The following is a 22,499-nucleotide window of genomic DNA, read 5'->3' as shown; positions in this document are numbered from 1 at the left end:
CCACCCTATCCTTTTTAATCCGTCTGTTCATTGTATTAGGTATTGGCTTGAAATATTCCGTATGGACGCAAATAGATTTTCTGTTAAAGCATACGAGATGTTGATGTGGATATCTCGATTCGGGGGGTCAAGAGTTCAAGAGTTTTGTTCCGAGATGGTTTTGGATTTGTATGGCTGAACCAAGGAGTAGAAAATGAAAACGCATTCTTGCAGGATCTTCGTCAAAGTTTTATTGATAGTCACTGGCAAAACTGGAATGAATATGTTCAGAATAGTGACAGATTTTCCTTTTATAGATCATTTAAATTGTCATGGAATTGTTAAAATTATCTTCGATGTGATGTTGATAGATATTTGAAAATTGACAAAGTGTAGATTTGGAGGAACAGATATGGTAATTCATCGCGATCGATATCATGTAGTTTCCTCCAATACCATGACATATCCATGTTGTAAAACTGAAAAGGAAGATGAAATACATATTCTGTTGTGCTGTCGTAGTATGTGTCACATTAGGATAAATTACATTCCTAGAAAATTCTACTTGAAACCATGTCCCTTTCATGTTACCTTGCTGATGACAAACCAAAATAACAACATAATGAAGGATTTCTCCATATATTTGCATGAAGCCTTCAAGAGACGCGCTAAGCTAATGCAGTTAAAGAATGAGATAATTGTTTCTGAACGGATTGATTATGACACTGATTTATCTGGAGAAGTTGTCAACTCATTTTTGCTTGTAATTCCTTCATTCCTTTGTTCGTTATAAATGTCATAATTTTATTTGTATTTGGATCCCCTTCAGAAGGGTTGCGGCCTACACTGAATAAACAATTTCGTTTCGTTTCTTTCTCTCTTTCATCTCCACAGCTCTTAACCACTCACCACAAAACAAACACCCTCTGTCTCTCTGTCTCTGTCTCTCTCTCTCGCTCTTTCTGTCTCTTTCTCATCTCCACAGCTCTTAACCACTCACCACGTAACAAACACCCTCTGTCTCTCTGTCTCTGTCTCTCTCTCGCTCTTTCTGTCTCTTTCTCATCTCCACAACTCTTAACCACTCACCACAGAGTAAACACCTTACCCCGCTCTATCTGCCTGTCTGTCTCATCTTCATCTTCACAGCTCTTAACCACAAAACCACGAACATCCTTCTCTCTCTCTCTCTCTCTCTCTCTCTCTTTCTGTTCCCTCTCCCTCTCTCTCTCTCTTTCTTTCTGTCCCCGCTCTCTCCATGTCTCTTTCTCTGTGTCTCTCTCTTTATCTCCGTCTCTCTGTGTCTCTCTCTGTCCTCCCCTTTCTCTCTCTGTCTCACTTTGTCTCTGTCTCCGTATCTCTCTCTCTCTGTTTCTATCTCTGCCCCCCCTCTCTCTCTGTCTCACTCTGTCTCTGTCTTCCTCTCTCTCTCTGCACCCCCCCTCCCTTTCTCTCTCTCTGTCTCACTATGTCTCACTCTCTCTTTGTCTCTCTTCGACCCCCGAAAACGGAGTATGGCTGCCTACATGGCGGGGTAAAAACGGTCATACACGTAAAAGCCCACTCGTGTGCATACGAGTGAACGTGGGAGTTGCGGCCCACGAACGCAGAAGAAGAAGAAGTCTCTCTTTGTCTCTCTATTTCTCTGTGTCTCTCTGTGTCTCACTCTGTCTCCTTCTGTCTGTTTGTCTTTCTCTCTGTCTGTCTCTCTAACCCAGAACGCTCCGCTGTCATAATCTCTAAGTGCCCGCAGCCAACAGACGGACAGTGGCGCAACTCGCAGGCCTTTGCTCGCCCCTCTCTCTCTCTCTCTCTGTGCCGTGCCGTGCCGTGCCGTACCATGCCGTGCCGTTGCTGTGCTGCTAGCCTGTTGCTGCAGCGGCCTCCAGTTCCCCCCCTCCCTCCCCTCATCCCCTCACAGTGTTTTCCAGAGGGTTGACAGGCGTCGCCTTGCTTTTGTGAGGTAGCAAGCAGCGGCCAGCGGTGGTGTGTGGTTGTAGGTGGCCATGTGTTGTGTCGTAGCCTGCTGACTGGGGAGGTTTTGTCGAGTGGTGTGTGGCACTGCAGGAGCGAAGGGGTTAAGTGTTGTAGCAGTGCAGGGGTTAAGTGGTCATTTGTGGTGTTCGTGGTTCTGACGCGGTTCGTTACCGAACTACCGGTAGGTTTGAGAGCCAGGGATAGGTGTCGGGGGGGTGGTGGGAGTGCGTTGTTTCTTTGCGGTTTTTTTTGTGTGTGTGTGTTTGGTAATTATTATTAATGTTGTTGTTGTTGTTGATATTGTTGTTGTTGTTATTATTATTATTGTTGTTGTTGTTGTTGTTGTTGTTATCATTATTGTTGTTGTTGTTGCTGTTGTTGTGTTGTTGTTGTTGTTGTTATTATTATTGTTTTTGTTGTTGCTGTTGCTGTTATTGTGTGTTCTATAAAAAATGTTTGGACAGTATATCTTTTGTTCATGGCTGCATCTTGTTATTTGTAGTCTGTTCACTCATTTCGTTTTTCCACCCCATGCCTCCTTTAAAAAAAAAAAAAAAATCTCGCGTACAAAAAGTTTAGGAAAAATGAGTATTTAGGTATTGATGGAATATAATGTTATTTCTTTTTTTGAGTGTGTTGTGTAAAGACCTGCTTTTTTGTTGTTGTTAAATTAATGGTGGTTTTGAATTTTTTTAAATCGCCGTAAATATGAACAAAACGTGGCTGAGTTGCTCTGAGTATTGATCCGGTACAATCATTTTTCTGGACACGAGTGTTTGAAATATCATTACACAAATGGAGCTAATTGTCGTTCAGATTTCATTTAATAGCCAGTGCTTTCTTCGTCTCCTTCTGATTAAGTCGGTTGGTTCATTTATTGATTCACAGTCTATGGACATTAGCTGATGATATTTTGATGTTCTTGTTCTTTCTTTCTGTTTTTTCTTTATATTTTTCCTTCTTTCTGTCTTGATTCTCTCTCTCTTTCTTTCTTTCTTTCATTCTTCCTTCTTTGTTGTATTTATTCTTTATTTCTCTTCCTCCTCGTCCCTCTCCCCTCCTTCCTTCTTCTCCTCTTCCTACTTTGCTTCTTTTCGTCTTCCTCCTCCTCTCCTTGAGAGATGGATGTAAAAAAACAAACAAAAACAAAAACAAAAAAAAACAAAAAACAAATACAAAAAAACTACAACAACAGACAACAACAACAACAAACAAACCAAAACAACAAAAACTAAAACAACAACAACAACAACAACAACAAAAACCACAGTTGTTCTTGCTCCACTACCCTCGTAAAATGAAAATTAGTTTAGTTTCCTCCTCCATCTCATTCTCATACTTGTTCCCATTCTTAGCTTCTTTTCCCCATCCGCCCAGCGGCGCGGCAGTGAAGATATTGAGAATGCCCCCACAAGTGAAGCTGTGATCATTATGGACACATGGGGAGTGGACAAGTGATTGACGATCGTCTCTCGGCCCTCCCCTGCCCTCCCCCAGCCCCCTAACCCTCGCCCCTATCTCCCCTTGGGGGCAAGCGTGTGGTCAGTCCATTAAGAGGCCATGCAGTCTGCTGCCGCGGAGGTCCTGACCGTTAGGTCCTAACCATTATATACATTGATTCGTTTTCCTGTGTCACCGTGACACATTGGTACGTCTTACTGTGTCACCGTGACACATTGGTACGTCTTACTGTGTCACCGTGACACGCTGGTACGTCTTACTGTGTCACCCTGACACGCTGGTACGTCTTACTGTGTCACCGTGACACATTGGTACGTCTCACCGTGACACATTGGTACGTCTTACTGTGTCACCGTGACACATCGGTACGTCTTACTGTGTCACCCTGTCACATTGGTACGTCTTACTGTGTCACTTGCTGCGTCACCTTGACACATCGGTACGTCTTGCTGTGTAAACGTTGTTGTGTCACCCTGACACATTGGTTACGTCTTACTGTGTCACTTGCTGCGTCACCTTGACACATCGGTACGTCTTGCTGTGTAAACGTTGTTGTGTCACCCTGACACATTGGTTACGTCTTGCTGTGTAAACCCCAGAAAGACAAATGGTCCGGAAGAATGGCATGACCTCAGCGAGCACTGGAGGGAAAAGAAAAAAAAACAAGAACATTGTCAGCAGTGAGCGCTACAAGCTGTTATTGAGAGAAGCCCATCCCATGTTTAATTCCAAACATCTTGGGCCAGAAGATGAAATATTTGCGAGCAAAAAAACAAAACAAAACAAAACAACAACAACAACAACAACAAAAATCCATCCCACCTTCGATTTTGTAGCTGCTGGCAGTTTAAACTGAAAGAGAGTTACTCATGCACATGCACTCACGCAATTTACACGTCCACATTCAGGCAACCATGCAGAATGTTGAATTTTTGACTACAGCTATCTCTTTTGTGTACAGTTATCTCTTTTTTGCGGGCACGATCTTAACAACAGGATTCAATGAAATTTTGTCTGTATTTTGGTTGCGCCGCGTGTTTTTTTAATTTTATTTATTTATTTATTTATTTTTTTTATAGATCAGTTAATAATCAAATTGTGTTTTGATCAGCACTGAACAATTGACTGTGGACGTTTTTCTCCGGAAGATTAAATAAAATAACCATTGTGTTGCAAACAGATTGAGTTGGCATTTTTATTGGAGATCGATTTGAATCGTACATTATTTCTTGTAAACACAAGTTTCGCTCTTTCTACATGTGTAGCTTTAGATTGCGTAAAAAAATGCTATATGTGACGTTAATCGTAAAGTGACGTAGTTTTTTGGCTGATCGTCGTAGAGGTCGATGCAGAAGTCTGATCTACAGTAAAGATTGAATTATGAAGAGTTGTGAAAGGCAAGTTTCCAGTGTTTTACCGTTATATTGGTGTTGAAGATTGGAGCTGTTAATATTCTCTCGAAATTAAGGATTTTGAACCTGATACATGAGTCGATATTTACTCTGCCCGGATTGGATTCAACGAGAGATTAGAACCAACTCTTGTCGCTGTCAGACAGCGTTGTACGTCATCAGAGGATTTTAAGAACAAGTGTTTGATTCTTGCCATTTACGTTTTGGCAAACAATCAACTACCGTCACCTACCTCAGGCAGCGCCCTGTGTCCTCTGAGTTGTGTCCATAAAGTACGAGAGTCGTGATCAAAACCCATATTACAACGTAACATATTGACATAATTATGTTCTGGACCTGAAAACAGGATTGTCACCTGTGTTGCTTCAGTAGAAACCAGACGTTTTGCAATCTTTATTTATTTATTTATTTATTTATAATCTCTCTCTCTCTTTTCGGAGCCGCGTTTTCCACTGTACTTTATGGGGTTTTTTTTGTGTGTGTGATCTCTGGGACTTTGACGCTAGGTGTCACAATGCTGACATCAAACCTGACAACGTAATCCGGTTATTTCATCCAGAGATTGTATGTGAATGAACTTGGTGACCTGGTAGATTATAATCTTTTTATTTCTGTTCACAGTTCTGACCTTTCAGTGTAACATTTTTATGTTCAGCACCTCTTATCGTTCCTTCATTTTGCAAGTCAGCCTCGAGTGTTACGTATAATTGTTGCAAATGAGAGTGAGGTGACTTTCCTTGGGGAAAAGTCGAGATGCTATCAAAATGTGTGTGTGTGTGTGTGTGTGTGTGTGTGTGTAAAATCCTTTGTCTGTTTTCCTTCGATAGCTCCACGCTGAACACAGCTAACAATGTTTCTTTTTTCACTTCTGTCCAAACAGATGCACACACACACACACACACACACACACACACACAGTGCCTGTGGACAGACAAAAATATCAAAATTATTCATGTGTGTTCAAACATTTTGTGTCAATTGCTTTCTGAGAGCAAACGATTTAGACAGAAATAAAGCGAGTGGTAAACTTAATCTTGAATCGGAAAGAAGCAAAGTTAATTTGAACGCGTTTGGACGGACATAGTATTTTTCTGGAATGTACAATTCACGTATGGTTTATACTGGGCACACACCAAGATAAAATGTAATTCAGATTCTTCTGTTCCAGGACAAAATGAACAATTAACATTTTCTCTATTCTTCGAGTATCTTAAATGATGTGGTTTCAGCTGGGACACACCAAGTCTTATTCTTGTTAAATGTTTCCTGAAAACAGGGTTTCCGACTGTATTTAGATATTTTGGAATGTCATGCAGTTGTCAAAACGAGGAATATAACTGAAATCTTTCTTTAATAATAATAATTTAAAAAAAAGGATAGATAGAATGAATAATAGAAAAAGATTGACTCCGCGATGTGGCAACATCCCCTCCTTTGCGACAGCTACCCGATTTCACTATATATATATATATATATATATATATATATATATATATGAATAACTACTAACTTGCTAACTAACTAATCAATCTCACGGATATTGTTTTGAAACCACAGACACAATGTGTGAATGAATAACTACTAACTAGCGAGCTAACTAATTAACTAAGTAACTAACTAAACATGATCTTACGGATATTGTTTGGAAACCACAGACACACGACAGAGGACAAATTATTTCTTTGATTTTTTTGTTTTGTTTTTGGTTTTGATTTCTTCTTTGTGCCGTAAACTCGAAATTAGTCTGTCGTATTTCCCCCCTGTGTGCTCTGTCCCCTTTCTGTGTGACGGCTGACGGTAACTGATCGGATGGAGGCAGACTTCTAGGAGACTGGAGGTAGGAAGACCCCCAGAAGGGTAATGGCCGTGTCAGTCAGTTCCATTCACTCCTCCTGTCGCCTCATCGTCAGGAATCGATACGCCTGAACCGAGCGGCGACTGTGGAAACTTGGAACTCCAATCTTGTTTCCAACAGCTCGGCATGTTGGACGTGGTGGCAAAATCAAGGGACCAATGACGGACCAATCAGAAGTGGAGATGACGTGACGTCATGACAAGTCAAGGGAAACCGTCAGTATAACGGACCAATCGGAGTGGAGATGATGTGACGTCATAACAAGGGAAAGCGCCAGGATGGCGGACCAATCAGAGTGAAGATGAGGTGACGTCATGGCAAGTCAAGGGAGAGCGCCAGAATGACAGACCAATCAGAGTGGAGAGGAAGTGACATCATGACAAGTCAAGGGAAGGAGTCACAACTATAGACCAATTAGAGTGAAGATGAGGTGACGTCATGGTAGGTCAAGGGGAAGAGCCGGGATGACGGACCAGTCAGAGTGAGAGATGATGTGACGTCATGGCAAGTCAAGGGAAAGCGCCAGGATGACGGACCAATCAGAGTGGAGAGGAAGCGACGTCATAGCGCGCCAGTCAAGGGGAAAGATCCCGACGACGTAAACCGTGCACGGTTCGTCCCCTTGGGAATCTTGGGTCTGCTGATTTTTTCTGATTTCCGCAAGTCAGACATTCCACACCTCAGCGTGTTGCTGCGTCACCATAGAGAACGCCTCAGCTGACACGAAACACGCGTATAAAGAGCGTTTTCGCGCGCGCTCATCTGTGGCTTATGAAAACGACAGCTGTTTGCCTGTTTCAAGCGATGGTTTTCTTTAGGGAATGCGTGAAGAAAAAGGAAATCCTTTCGTTTTCTGCAGACTTTCTGTTTGCACAGCTGAAGCATCGAGTTTTAAAGCATCAAGTTCCTCCTTTTCTTCTTTTATCGGATTCTTTTGGAAATCAACTGAAGGTCTCTGGTTTAGCACCATCGTGATCACCATGATAATCATTATTATTATTATTTTTTTTTTATCAGTTATAGTTGTCCTTTGTCAATCATTAACCTTTCTGGCGTAATGTGTGCGTGTGCGCGCGCGCGCGCGCGCGCGCGTGTGTGTGTGTGTGTGTGCGCGCGCGCGCTATGATAATGTCCAGCTTTGACATCAGTTTCAGTTTCTCAAGGAGGCGTCACTGCGTTCAGACAAATCCACATACGCAACACCACATCTACTAGACATATGCCTGACCAGCAACATAATCGAAACGCGCTTTGTCAGGACTCGAGTGCATGCATATATGTGTACCTATCAAGAGTGGATTTCTTCACATAATTTTGTCAGAGGACATTTTTGTTGCCATGGGTTCTTTTTCGGTACACAACGTGCGCGCTGCACAAGAGACGCTCGGTTAATCGTCTCATCCGAATGACAAAACGTCCAGTTTGATTTTCCAGTCAAACTTGTGGGGAAGGGCGGCGAAAAGAGGGAATCGAACCCGGACCCTCACGAACACTGACTGTATTGGCAGCGAAGCGTCTTAACCATTCAGCCACCTTGCTCCTCAGTGGTTTGACGTAATCCGAAGATTAGTGGCTGGACCACACGGCTTATCTTTGCCTGCCTCTCTCTGCATTGTTCCACTGTATTGATCGGACTGTTCGGTCTGTGTCGCTGGTCGTGGCCGCTTGGTTTTCAGTGTGGGCTTTTGTTCATCCCTTCTTTCTTGCGTTCTTTACTTGTTTATTCTTTTTCTTTCTTCCTGTATTCTTACTCCTTTACTTTTCTTCGTGGTTTTTTTTTTTCAGTGTTGCTGTCATTTCATTTTCTTTCTTTCTTTTTTTTTTAAAATATAAAATTCTTTTTTTGTCATTCTTTTCAGTTTCTTTCTCTCTTTTGGATTTGTTTTGAAGTTACTGTTTCTTTGTTTGTGACTATCTATCATTCCTCTTGTTTTGTTACGAACACGGATATGACTGCAGTCTCTTTCTGTCTCTGTCTCTGTCTCTCTCAGTCTCTCTGTGTGTCTCTCTCACTGTACCTCTGTTTAGTTGTGAACATGAGTGTAATTCGTGTAAGTCCCCTTCTTTCTTTCTTACTTTTTTTTTCTCTGTTAGACATGAATCTGGTTTTCTTCGACATTCTTTCACTTCGTCTTTCGTCGTTTCTTTTTCTTCTTTCTTTCTTTTCCTGGATCTCGGTACAGCCTCTTTCTTTCTTTCTTTCTTCCCTTCTTTCATTCTTTCTTTCCTTCTTTCTGTCTTCCCCTCAAAAGGCCGTGAACTGTGCGCAAGTCGCACACTCAGAGATCTGGAACTCCCGTTTTCGTTCCTGAAGTGGAAGCGAAAGAAGCTATCGGTATGAATATATTCACATCCTTACGGCTACATTTTATTCCATATACGTTTCTTACAATGAGGTCTGTGGCGTGGAGCCAGCGTCTAGGACACACTTACCCCAGTGTGGCTGAACCCAAGGGTCTATCGTGGTGAGAAAAGAATATCAGACGGAGGGAGAAATAATTCTTTAAAAAAAAAAACAACTTGTTGAACACACACACACACACACACACACACACACACACAAATACCACTCACCCACCCGCACACACTCACACTAACACACACGCGCGCGCGCACACGCAAACACACACACACACACACACACACACACACACACACACACACAAAACCCCAGACATTCGCACACACACACACACACACACACACACCACACACACGTGCGCACACACACAAATACACACACACACACACTCACACAGAGAGTCCGACAAACACAGTGACCCGCTGGCCAACAAGAGTCCCCTCTCTCTATCAGTCCTGCCATCAGCGGACCACACCATTCACACTGCACATGCAACTGGCAGCGTTGGGGGTTCACTTCTCCCGAAAAAGGGAGACAAAAACAAACACAAGCAAAAACAACAAGAACAACAGCACAAAACCGACCAAACACACACACACACACACACACACACACACACACACACAATATCAAACAAACAAAATAACATGGGCTGGATCGATAGACATGAAATGCCGTTCATGTACCGGCGTGTGTGTGTGTGTGTGTGTGTGTGTGAGAGAGAGAGAGAGAGAGAGAGAGAGAGAGAGAGAGAGAGAGACATAGATAAACACACACACACACACACACACACACACAGATGTACGTTTTGGACACTCCTTGTGTTTGCCCGTGTCATGTGGTGCCAGCAATGACCACACAAAATACATTCCCTGCCTCTCCCTGTCTGCCTTTGTCCCGCCTTTTGTAGGCTGCACTGAGTGGGTATGGCACGCGTGGATTGCCATAACTTTGGTAGCCCAGTAATCAATCAGAATTAGAGGTACCTCCATGTAGTAAGTAGCACGGCAGTTCCCCCCCCCTCGCCCCCCAGCCCCCCACGCCCCCACTCTCGTAGAAACATCAGTCTCGGACTGACACTGGGCACAAACCGGGAACACGAGTGCCACCACACGGAGAAAACAATGGTCCCCCTCTCTGTTCACGTCTTCTCTTTCCCTCGCTGATGTTCCTTCTGTGTGCACGTGCTAACCGCTATGCGTCGGCTGACCTAGATAGTGTGTGTGTGTGTGTGTGTGTGTGTAAGATTCCCAAGATGGTTCAGGTTTCCATTTGAGTTCGGCGATTGTATCATTTTGTAAATGTGTCTTATGTAATAAATAACACTACTACCACTGTCGCCACTGCCATCACCACAACCACTACTACTGCTTATGCTGCAGCTACTGTTAATACTACTTCAACTAATATTATTACTGCTGCTGCATCTATTACCATTACGGCGAGGAAAGAAAGAAAGAAAGAAAGAAAGAAGCAGAAGAAGAAAAAGAAGAAGAGGGATAGGGATTACATGGAAAGTGCTTTAACAAAAGTCGCAACATAAAACAGCCGGAGAAAAGCTTCAGCCATGGCTTGTTCATATTTTATTGCTGGCGGTTGCTTTCCCTATTTTTGTTATTATTTGTTTATTATTTATTATTTATTCAACCTCTATCACTAGTATTGTGAGGCCTTGTTAACACTGATTTATACATGTATATAACACCAGCAACAGTATCAGGAGTAGATGCTACAGCTATCTTTTTTTTTCCTTTTTGTTCTTTCTTTCCGTGTAACCGTGTCTGCCAGACACGCAATCAGAATAATACAGTGTTATATACTTGTATATACCAGTAGTTGACATCTCCAAAGTGTAGTCTGAAAGAAAAAGTGTGAATGGAGCGAGATGAATATTACTGCTGCTAGTAAAACATCGGCTTATTCTATCACAGCACAATTTGCTGGAATTCTGAAACAGTGCACAGCGTTTGTTCATTGTCCTTCTGTGTCGTTCAACCCTGAGTTGATTGCATGACGGCATTTCCTTATTTTATTCGTTTATTTTATTTTATTTTTTTCTCCAGTTTAGCCTTCGCATCATTGACCTGATGTGTGTTTTATGTGTGTCTTTTCCGCTTGGGGACGTGAATGGTTAATGAAAACAGCGAACTTGGGCGGGTTTTTTTTTCCATTGTGTGACGAGTGGTCACTGGTTGTGGGGGGGAGTACTTGCATGGGGTGAGTGAGGAGGAATAACGCGTGGCAGGGAGAGAGAAAGAGAGAGCTGGCTCTGGGGGAAAAGCCATGAAATCCACACACGGGTTGATGGCGAAGCTATCCAGCGAGGAGAAACCATCACTACTGCAGTCTTGACTCTTGATGGTGACGGCATCCGTGGAGAAAGATATAAAACCCAGACCTGAAAGCAAGAGGTGGAAAGGAGAAGTGGAAAGAAGGTAAAAAAAAAGAAAAAAAAAAAGCAAGAGCAAAATGTTGGGAGGAAAAGTTGTGGACCCATAAGACAGCCTTTGTGCGCACCCCCCCCCCCCCCTCCCCCCAGGACTCTTGAGAGAGCTGGCGATCAGCGGCACTAAGGCAGCCTTCACACGTTCCGACGACAGGCTTCACCATGAATTCCGCCTCCACCTCGGTGACGGTGAAGGAGGGCAAGAACAAGAAGAATGCTATGGACCTGGAGGTATGTGTCTTGTCTGTGGGCCAGTGCTGCTTTGTCTCTGTTGTAGTCTGTTGCGTTAGTTGCCGCTCGGTCTGTATGTCGGTCTGTCTGTATGTCGGTCTGTCTATTATGTCGATCCTGTCTGTCTTTGGGTCAGTACTTGCTTTGTCTCCGTTGTACTCTGTTGTTGTCTGTTGTGTTTGTTGCCGCTCGGTCTGTATTTCGGTCTCTGTGTGTGTCGGTCTGTCTGTATGTCTGTCTGTTTGTCGGTCTGTCTGTCTTTGGATCAGCAGTTGTTTTGTTTCTGTTGTGCTCTGTTGTAGTCTGTTGTGTTAGTTGCCGCTCTGTCTCTATTAAAGTCTGTCGGTCTGTGTATATATATCAGTCTGCCTGTGTGTCGGTCAGCCTGTCTTTCAATATTTCCATCTTTCTTTCCTTCATTCGTCCGCCTTCCTCGGTTTCCCGTCTTCTTTCTTTCCTTCCTTTCTCCCGTTCTTCATTCTTTCTTTCTTTCTGTCCGTCATTTTGTTTTGCAATGGCGTGATATCCCTCTCGCGGTTTGTTGATTCTAAGCTAGTGTCGTGTTTTACTTTCTCTCTGGAAACCAATCTCCAGTCTCTTTAATCAAATCAAAATACCAGCAGCTACAGTCTGTGACCCGATATGTCTGATTCGATGTGGCACACAGTCACACTGGCGGCCATTTTGTCAGCACGAGCCCGACACGAAGAATGCCAAGTCAGCAACAATGCTGTGTATCTCTTTCCGTCATCCTGAAGTACAAACCCTCCGGAGACACATTACGGGAAAGAAGCATTCTCCATCGTAAATTTTCTATAGCACTTTTTTGGGGGGTGGGGGTTTGTGGGGCGAGGGGGTTGGGGGGGGGGGTGAGGGTGAGGGGGGGGGGTTGCTGAGGGGAGAATGTACAGAATAAGTTAGGATGCATTTATCACCTGGTCACATGACAGTCATGTTGTTGGTGCAAATGACGTGCATCAATCCCTCCACCCTAACAAAAGAAAAGAAAGAAAAAATACAACACGCGCAGAGCGTGAAAGAGAAACGACTGGCGCTGTTCCAGAAGTGTGGGAATGGTTCAGATGGGCGACACGTAAAATTCCCTGGACGTGTCAACGACTGCCTTCAGCCGCGTTGTTCTCTGCAGCCTAGCAGAGGGCGAGAGCCGTTTGAAAAAAAAATCCATTCTCTCCCCTTTTGACTCCAACTGCGTGTCATACTAACGACGACCCCCTCGCCCCACCCCCCCTTCCTCCAACTCGCAGCCAGTATTTGGCAGTCATTGTCACAGGGTTTTTGGGGTGTTTTTTTTACCCCTACCCTGGATATTTATCCCCCCCACCCTCCTCTCTCCACTTATCACAATACCCCCCCCCCCCACTACCCCCTCCTCCTCTTGTCTGCTCATCTCTCCCAACCCCTCCCATTGGCTCTTCTCCATGGTGAGACCAATAACGATGGCCTATCGACCAGGGCTAGTGCTCTATGTGTGGGATGTGGCGCCTTCTTTTCAGTCATAAATCCGCGGTACCCCCCCCCCGCCCCCCCGCCTTAACTTCACACACACACACACACACACACACACACACACACACACTATTCTCCGTAGACATATTCTCCGTAGGGAAAGCACTGGGTTCATTAATAATGGAGAGAACATCGCTATTAGCAGCGCGAGCGAGGCGATAAGCTTGAGCACTTTCTGTTATTTAGTGTAGAGTAGTTGTGATCCCATACCCTCTTCCCCTCCCTTCCCTGTCTCCCCTCCCCCTCTGTCTGTATGTCTGTTTCTCCCTCCCTCCCCCTCTCTGTCTTCACTTATGTGGGCGTATTGGTTCATGTTCTGGAGTAGTAGTAGTAGTAGTAGTTGTCGATGTTGTTGTTGTGGTAATGGCAGTGGTTGTTATGATGATAAAAATGATAAAGCTGAAAGAACATGACATTTTTTAAAAAATGAATGGACACACACACACACATATACACACATACACACACACACACACACACCACCACCACCACCACCACCACCATTCCGCCTCATCTCTCTTCTTCTCAACTCTGAAGCCTGCAGCGGTCCAAGACAGGCACCAGAGATTCCAGGAGGACCTCCTCTGGCAGCTTCCTCCCGTCCTCCAGCCCCCCCCCTCCCCCATCCCCTCCCTCGTCCTCCTCCTCGCATCACCAGGGAGATGCTGGCTGGCATCTGTCCTCCTCATCTGACCCATCTGCACCAGACGTTCACGTGCAGATGTGCCGCAACATCACTTTGGAAGTGCTTGAAAGTTCACCGTGGAAAACTTTATGCTCTTCACCAGGCGAGGGGGAAACATGGCAATATCTAATCGGAACTGAGGGATAAGTGTGGGTTGGGGGTTGGGGGTAGTAAAAAAAAAAAAAATAAAAAAAAAATCGATGGTCACGGCAGGGGAGGCAATTCCAGCAGCTATTCGTCCCGTCAGAGATGTTAATGGATTTTGATTTGGCGCTGGACTGAACGGGGTCATACGAGTGTGTTGTGGGCGTGGGAAGGTGGGTGGGTGGGTAGGAGAATGTGTGTGTGTGTGTGTGTGTGTGTGAGAGAGACAGAGAGAGAGATTGTGTGTGTGTGTGTGTGTGTGTGTGTGTGTTTGAGCGCGCATGTGCGAGTGTGTATGGTTCTGTTTATGTCTGTCTGTCTCTCTTATTACAGTACACACTGTCTGTCTCACTGTCTCGGTAAGATAAGTAAACATTTAGGAACATTGCTGTAGATATAAGTCAACAGGGAAAGAGATGTTCCACAAACTACAGACTGATAAAGTGTATTGCTCATTGTTGGAACCCTCAGTTACAATTACACCAGTACTTGCCATTTTACTGATACAGTAGATTCACCTGTGGTGTCCCTTGCTTACGCGTCTTCAGAAGGAGCTGTAGCCGATGTTAAATGAATGATCTGCTCTCTGGTTTTCTCTCTCTCTCTCTGAATCTGTCTATGTCTTTCTGTCTCTCTCTGTGTCCTTCTGCTTACTCTTCTCCCGTGCCATGCTGGAGCCATCTCTTTCACTGTGTCCAGTTTACGGCAGTTAAAAGCTGACAACGTCTTTTTACTGTCCGCTAAACACAACACCTTCACAACCTGGAAACAATATCGTAGTGGCGTGAAATGGAATCAGCTTATCGATCAGTGCTGGTCCACGGCGTATATAGGGAGAGGGGAGTTTACAGTCTGTATATTAAGAATGCGAAAAAGAGAGAGATGGGACGGGTAGGGTAGAGTTTGTGTGTGTGTGTGTGTGTGTGTGTGTGCGTGTGATATCAAATAGAACAGGCAAACTTCCAGACAGGGAGCCACACAGAAAGACAGACAGAGAGACCAAAAAACAGACACAGAGACAGAAGGAAAGACAACGGAACAGACAGACGTACAAACAGAGATGGCATAAAGTGCGAACAAGTCAGATTGTGACAGTTATTGGTCGTTGATGACCTTCCTGATACATTGCTTCTGGGCACGCCATCTGCTTATGCAACAGTGTGTGTGTGTGTGTGTGTGTGTGTGTGTGTGTGTGTGTTTGTGCGCGCGCGCGCGCGTTCGTGTGTGCGTGTTTGTGTGTGCGGTAACGCGTACGCCTGAACATGAGAAAGAAAAAAATAATAGAGAGAGAGATCCATACATCAGTATTATCCGATTATCCCCCTATTCACAGCCATTCCACCCAAAGCAAAATAGGAGAGAAAAAAAAGGAGCATGAAACACACACACACACACACACACATTCATCGAGCGCCACTCAAGCCCCTCCCCCCCCCCCAACCCCTCCAACACACACACGCTGTGCAGTCAGTAACGTCTTTTATCTCTCCATGTTGCATCCAGCGCGGCAGCCTCCTAACTACAACAATCAACTCCAGTTGGGCAAGCCAACCAAACGGGAACAATAGTCTGTTCTATCGGCCCCTCCAGCCTCGTGACAAAAACCAACCAACCAAACAAACAAACCAGCCGAAAAACAACAACAACAACAACAACAACAACAAAAACCCCACCTCCAACCCCCAAACAACATTCTGCAGGCTTTCGTTGGCAACCGTCACCAAGGGTGAGGCGTGGGACCCTGAAAAAGTGCCCCCCCGGGAGCGTTGTGGCAGACCAGTTAATCAGCAGGCTAGGAGTCTCGCGGGACCCCTCGTGCCATTTGCTAATGGCAGCAGGCAAGTGTCGGGAGAGAGTGATTATCTACGGCACGATAGTCCTGCTGCTCTTCCATTCTGTCTGGCTCGAGCATTGTTTCATGCGTGGGGGGAGGGGGGGGAGAGAGGGGGGGGGGGGTGTTGAGGACACACACCACCGTGGCGAGTGAGTTTGTTTTGGAGAATTTGAGTTCTTTCTCATCAGCGAATTGAAATGTGCGATTGAGGCTTTTTTTTTAAATCTTATTTTCGCTGCGCTGTGTCTGGGGAGTGGAATGTATTGTGACAGAGCGCGACATGATGTGACGGACATGAAAGAGGTCGTTAATCACACACTGTCAGAACGCACACACTGTCTGGTTCAGAGGTCTGTAATTACACACTGTCAGAACGCACACACTGGTTTAGAGGTCTGTAATTACACACTGTCAGAAAGTATACACTATGTGGTTTATAGGTCTGTAATTACACACTGTCAGAAACCACACACTATGTGGTTCAGAGGTCTGTAATTACACACTGTCAGAACGCGCACACTGGTTCAGAAATCTGTAATTACACTGTCAGAACACACGCCTGGTTCAGAGATGGGGTGTGTTTGTGTGGGGAGGGGGAGGTGAGGGGGGAGGGGGGTTGGATACTGGCAAGTATTAGATTCGAACCAGTGCGTTCAGGTTTCTGGGCGAACGTGTTACCACCAGGTGAACGCTCCACTTGGCGTGGAAGTAGCAGAAACATGTGCGTGTCAACCACCACCACCCCGACCCCCTTCTATGCACACACAGAAGTTCAGTAGGTTCGTATTGCAGAAAGTGTGAGGCGAGTGACGTCAGTCAGTCAGCACGGAGAACTCGGGTAGAGCAACGTCAGCACTCCTGATGACGTCAGTGACAGGACCCAAAGTATTGGGCAAGGTGTAATGGTACCATTCCCTCCCTGCATATGCGTGTGTGTGTCTGTGTGTGTCTGTGTATTGTGGCTGTGTGCGCGTATCTGTGTGTTTGTCAGTCTGGCTGTCTGGTTGCTTGTCTGTCACTCTGTATTGTATGTGTATAGAGGCATGCTGAGAGTGAGAGTGAGACAGAGGGCGGGAGAGAGAGGGGGGAGAGGGAGGGAGAGAGAAGTGGAGGGAATGAAAAAAAAGGAGAGAGAGGGGGGACAAAGGGAGAGAGGGATGGAGAGAGATGGGCAAAGAAAGGGAGGGAGGAGTGTGAGAGAAAGAAAGGGAGGGAGAGAGAGGGAGAGTGAAGGAGGGAGAGGGAGGAAGAGGGGGAGCGACGGAGGGAGAGAGAGAGAGAGAGAGACATGGGTGTGGTGAGGTGAGGAGGAGAGACTGACCACAGAACAGAGAGAGAAAGAGAGTTTGTAAAAGAGATGTTGCAGACAGGTAGACAGACGGACAGACAGACAGACAGAAACAGAGACACACAAAGACAGACACAAAGCTTTGCAGGACTGGTTGTAAGCACTTCTGCAGGCTTTTGTCGAAATTCTCAGATCGTGACTACACAGCCCATTTATCAACTGTCTGCCTGGCACCCTCGCATTGTATGGAGGGAGAGGGAGAGATACGTCCAAAGTGAGACGAAACTATATATGGACAAGGAGAAATGCAGGAGAAAAGCGAGAAGGAAGTAGAGAAAAAAGGAGATTGCAGAGAAAGAAGTTGTTGCGAAATATCACCCGAATTTTTTTCCCCCGTCTGATGTATCGATCATGTTTCTTTCTCTCTTTTTTTTCTCTTCTTCTCGCTTTGGAGCATTTTATTCTCCAAAGAATCCTTAAAGGGTAGACAGATGGATATATAGATATATGGAGGTAGATGGGAGGATAGACAGACAGACAGATAGATAGATAGGTAGATAGATGGATAGATAAATAGATGAATAGATAGATAGATGAATGGATGGATAGATGGAGAGACTGACACTGGCTCTGACACAATTTCTTTTACAATGACAAAAAAAACCCCCAAAACACCCTGTTGGTGATAGATAAATATATACAGGCTGACAATTTGTTTAATGCTACTGGCAAAAATACCCATTTGGTTTTACAGGGACAGATGGGCAGATCGACTGCTACTGTGACTCTGACCCAACGTTTTCTGCTATTGGCAAAGACAGCCTTTTGGTAACAGACGGATAGACTGATTCTGACTCTGGTATGAAGTATAAATAGTGATTGCTATGGCAAAGAGATCCTTTTGAAAGGGGTTACAGACTTGAAATTGTGAAGATAAACACTGGACACAATAATGCCACTAAAGTATGCAGAGACACATTTCCGAGAAGAAAACCCCCCAAACCAGTAAGACCAAACTGAAATGCACGCACACACACACACACACACACACACACACACACACACACACACACACACACACACACACATCATCGCACATGCCACATAACTGAATGAGGAATTTATGATGACGATATTCCAACAAACAATATTCAACATACGCTCACACATACTAGTTAAAAGAAAGGCTTTTCTTATATTTAGAAAATAGTTTCTGCAGTGAATTCAGCAAACAATCCAGTTGTTTCATCCTTTTCAACTGAAGGTGTTGCCGTGAATTTTGTGTGTGTGTGTGTGTGTGTGTGTGTGTGTGTGTGTGTGTGTGTGTGTGTGTGTGCAGCTGGTTCACAAAATATGTTGAAACGCTTTTGAATATGCTGAGTAATCAGAAACAAACTGTTTTATCTTTTTCAGTGGTGTTTATTCCGTGCACAGGTGAAACACTTTTGCTTCAAACTTTCTTTTATTAGCACCATGGCCAAGGGTTCTATGCGGTAAATGGGGTTCTATGCGGTAAGTGGGATGCTGTGCGGTAAGTGGGAGGGGGGCGGGGTGTGTGCTTTGGGATAAGTTAGTAAACGTGAACAGACTAGCAAGGAAGCACGTGAGTAAAGCAGGCAGCTAAGTGACCTGTGTCCACAGTGGCGAAGAGGTGATGACATTGGGTGTAGTAATCCCCAGAGCCAAACACACACACAAACACACACTCGTACACACACGTCCCTCACCGTTCTCACTGATGGTCTGACCTGTCTGCAACTGGGGAAGAGGAGAGAGTAGAGATGATTGCGAGGGGGAGGGGGAGGTCACCTTGTCCCACCTCACCTCCTCCTCCATCCGCCCTCCCTGCCCCGCACTGAACTCACAAACCAGTGAGTTATCAGGAAGAAAAAGACACTAAACAATCTAAAAATAGTGAGAAGAAAAAAGAAAGAAAGAATGTAATATACCAAAGGAAATGTTATTAGGACATGTATGTGAAAGATCCATTTTCAAATTTTCAAAGTGGTTTCTTTCGTTAATGAAAACAAGTGGAGTATAAACATCATATTGCGTACCTAATACATAAGTCATCATCTTTATACCTAAGTTCGTTTATTTTATTTTTATTATTTTTTTATTATTATTTTTTTTTGCAAACATACCCATACAAAAGTACAAAAGGAGATAATTTGGGTGGCCTGCAAAAAAACAACCCCCCCCCCTCCTCCTCCGAAAAGCAAAAAAAACAAAAAAACAAAAACAAAACAAAAACAAAACAACAACAAACAAACAAACAATACTTTTAACTGAAAGCCGACGGTGTATAGCTTGGATACTGTGATCTTTTGATGGTAGAGAATACAAAAAAAAAAAAAAAAAAAAAAAAGAAGAAAAAAACGTATAAAGGAAAAAAAGTGCAGAAAACACCGAAATGAACCTCGTCTCCATACCCTATACTGCGTACTTGTTTCATTCCGCGAGACGCCCCAAGCTGGGCTCTGCATTGCACGCTCATTGCCCCTCCCGTCACTGGTCTCTCCTGGCCGGTTCATGTTCAGGGGAGATAACAACCCTATCAAGGTGTCCATTGCGCTGCACTGTGATTGGCCAGCGGGGCGGGTGATTGGAGCGGATAGTGGTCCACCCGGCAAGTTACATCTCTGATTCTGTGGACGTGTGTGGTGTGTCATGCTGAAGTCAAGTCACCTCAGCTGGAGTAAAAAGAAACCGATCCCTGTGTTAGAGAGCGAGGGAGAGAGAGAGAGAGAGAGAGAGGGGGGTGTAATCATCATTTAATTTACTTCTGCCTTTTTCTCCAAAAGCATTTGATAGGTTCTCGAGGTCCCGCCCCTTCTTTACGTTTTAAGCAGATCTGGTGTAGCCTGTATGGGTCAGCCTACAGTCTTAACGCCGCCTGGAAACAAATACTGAAAACTCCTCTGTACACCCTCAACGTAACATTTTCAGTAAATTATTCTAAGCCACAGCTGGTTTCCTACATCAGTCATTCATTTCGTAGCAGTGTTTCTCTTAACCATATATTTTTCAGAAAACGCGCTGACGTAACTGAAGTGCGCTGAGATAAACAGAACGTTTTTTCTACAAACGCAATAGACTGGTCGCTTGGTTTGAAAATAGCATCCACTGCCAAGGTTACGCAGCGTGGGAGAGGAATGAGGGTGGTGGAAGTGGAGGTTGACAGCTCTACAGGTGATGGTGGTGTGTGTGTCTAATGATGATTGACGTCATTCAAATCTCTCCCGGCTTTGTCTGCTGCTGCTTCTTGTTTGCCTTCTTGTTCTTGTTGGTCTCTTCTGCCTCCTCCCCCTCCTCCCCCCCCCTCCCCCCACCTTCTTCTTTCGTTCTTCCTCCCGTCGTTTCTTCCTCTTCTTCTTCACAATGGAGAAAGAAAGGTGAGTGATCACAGAACAGCACAGCAGGAGATCAAGAAACACACTCTGCATGAGATGCAGGTCATGATCAGTGACCTTTGACACACTCTCCTGTGGACACCGATGAAAACTGCATACAGATACAGATTTGCTCAGAGCACATGGACGTACACAGAGACTGCTTAAATAGAAGACATGGACGTACACAGAGACTGGTTACATAGAACACATGAACGTACACACATACTGTTTACATAGAGCACATGGGCCTGCGAACAGATTGCTCACATTGAGCACATGGACGTATACGCAGACTGCTTACATAGAGCACATGGATGTAAACACAGACTGCTTACACAGAGCACATGGAAGTGCACACAGACTGCTTACACAGAGCACATGGATGTACACACAGACTGCTCACATAGAGCACATGGATTTACACACAGACTGCTCACATAGAGCACATGGATGTACACACAGACTGCTTACACAGAGCACATGGATTTACACACAGACTGCTCACATAGAGCACATGGATGTACACACAGACTGCTTGCATAGAGCACATGGATGTACATACAGACTGCTTACACAGAGCACATGGATGTACACACAGACTGCTTACACAGAGCACATGGATTTACACACAGACTGCTCACATAGAGCACATGGATGTACACACAGACTGCTTGCATAGAGCACAGGGATGCACACACAGATTGCTTACATAGAGCACATGGATGTACACACAGACTGCTTACATAGAGCACATGGATGTACACACAGACTGCTTACACAGAGCACATGGATGTACACACAGACTGCTTACATAGAGCACATGGATGTACACACACAGACTGCTTACACAGAGCACATGGATTTACACACAGACTGCTCACATAGAGCACATGGATGTACACACAGACTGCTTGCATAGAGCACAGGGATGCACACACAGATTGCTTACATAGAGCACATGGATGTACACACAGACTGCTTACATAGAGCACATGGATGTACACACAGACTGCTTACACAGAGCACATGGATGTACACACAGACTGCTTACATAGAGCACATGGATGTACACACACAGACTGCTTACACAGAGCACATGGATGTACACACAGACTACTTACATAGAGCACAGGGATGTACACACAGACTGCTTACATAGAGCACACATAGGCTGACGCACAACAAGGTCAGTGTGTTAGAGAAAAAACAAAACGAAAACAAAACAAAACAAAACAAAACAAACAAAAAACATCAGAAAAAAAGGACGAAATGTGATAGAGGAAGAGACTAAAACACATGCCATATTCCTTTCTTCCTCACTTTCACGTCATTCTCCCCTCCCCTCTGAGCGGATATGACGTGGTGTGCAGGGGTTGGGTGATGGGGGTGTGAGGCTGCAGAGTTCCACAGGCTGATGCCCTGATACTCTGGGTGTCGTCAAACAAAACTGAAAGAAAGAAAAAAGAAAAGTGATAGTTTTTCATTGGATATAACTTATAATCCTCCTTAAGATATATGTCTTGCTTAACCTTTTCAGACACGCGTTTAGTTGTTTTTGTTTTTGTTTTATTCATATATTTATTTATCTAGTTTGTTTTATGCCTTTGATCACACACACACACACACACACACACACACACACACACACACACACACACACACACAAGCAGCACTGAAACATCGAGTGTACCCAGTTCCCCCACCCCCCACCCCCCAAACCCCTCTCGTAAAGACGGCAACAAAACATGTTTACCCACAGAACGCAGGTGGTATGGTATATGTAGAACATCACTGGCTGGAAATGTACCAAACAGTAATGCCTTGTGTGTGAGGGGATAGGGGGGTTGGCTGTGTGCATGTGAGAGTTTGTCAGGGTGAGTGCCGGTGCACGTCTTGTTAATTA

At 44.7% G+C, this 22,499-nt stretch overlaps 1 protein-coding gene and 1 long non-coding RNA gene across 9 annotated transcripts in view; both read left to right on the top strand.

Moving 5' to 3' along the window:
* Positions 1-22,499, top strand: part of LOC143292584 (dipeptidyl peptidase 4-like) — a 395,699-nt gene that overhangs the window by 161,954 nt on the left and 211,246 nt on the right. For 2 of the 8 annotated variants that reach the window (XM_076603027.1, XM_076603025.1), the window contains exon 1: positions 11,640-11,723. The exons of the other annotated variants lie outside the window; for them this stretch is intronic. In XM_076603027.1, the coding sequence (XP_076459142.1) occupies positions 11,655-11,723 (69 nt within the window). In that variant the 5' untranslated portion in view covers positions 11,640-11,654. Of the gene's footprint in view, positions 1-11,639; positions 11,724-22,499 lie in introns of those variants that run through there. 8 annotated transcript variants of the gene reach the window in all.
* Positions 1,807-11,510, top strand: LOC143291903 (uncharacterized). Its single transcript, XR_013056598.1, has 2 exons — positions 1,807-2,137; positions 11,292-11,510. It is a non-coding gene; the product is annotated as an uncharacterized LOC143291903 (long non-coding RNA).

The sequence above is a fragment of the Babylonia areolata genome, chromosome 18 (genome assembly GCF_041734735.1).
Source record: "Babylonia areolata isolate BAREFJ2019XMU chromosome 18, ASM4173473v1, whole genome shotgun sequence".
NCBI classification, from domain to species: domain Eukaryota; kingdom Metazoa; phylum Mollusca; class Gastropoda; order Neogastropoda; family Buccinidae; genus Babylonia; species Babylonia areolata.
The sequence above is the reverse complement of the archived record's forward strand: the minus strand, read 5'-3'. Positions and strand labels throughout refer to the sequence as shown.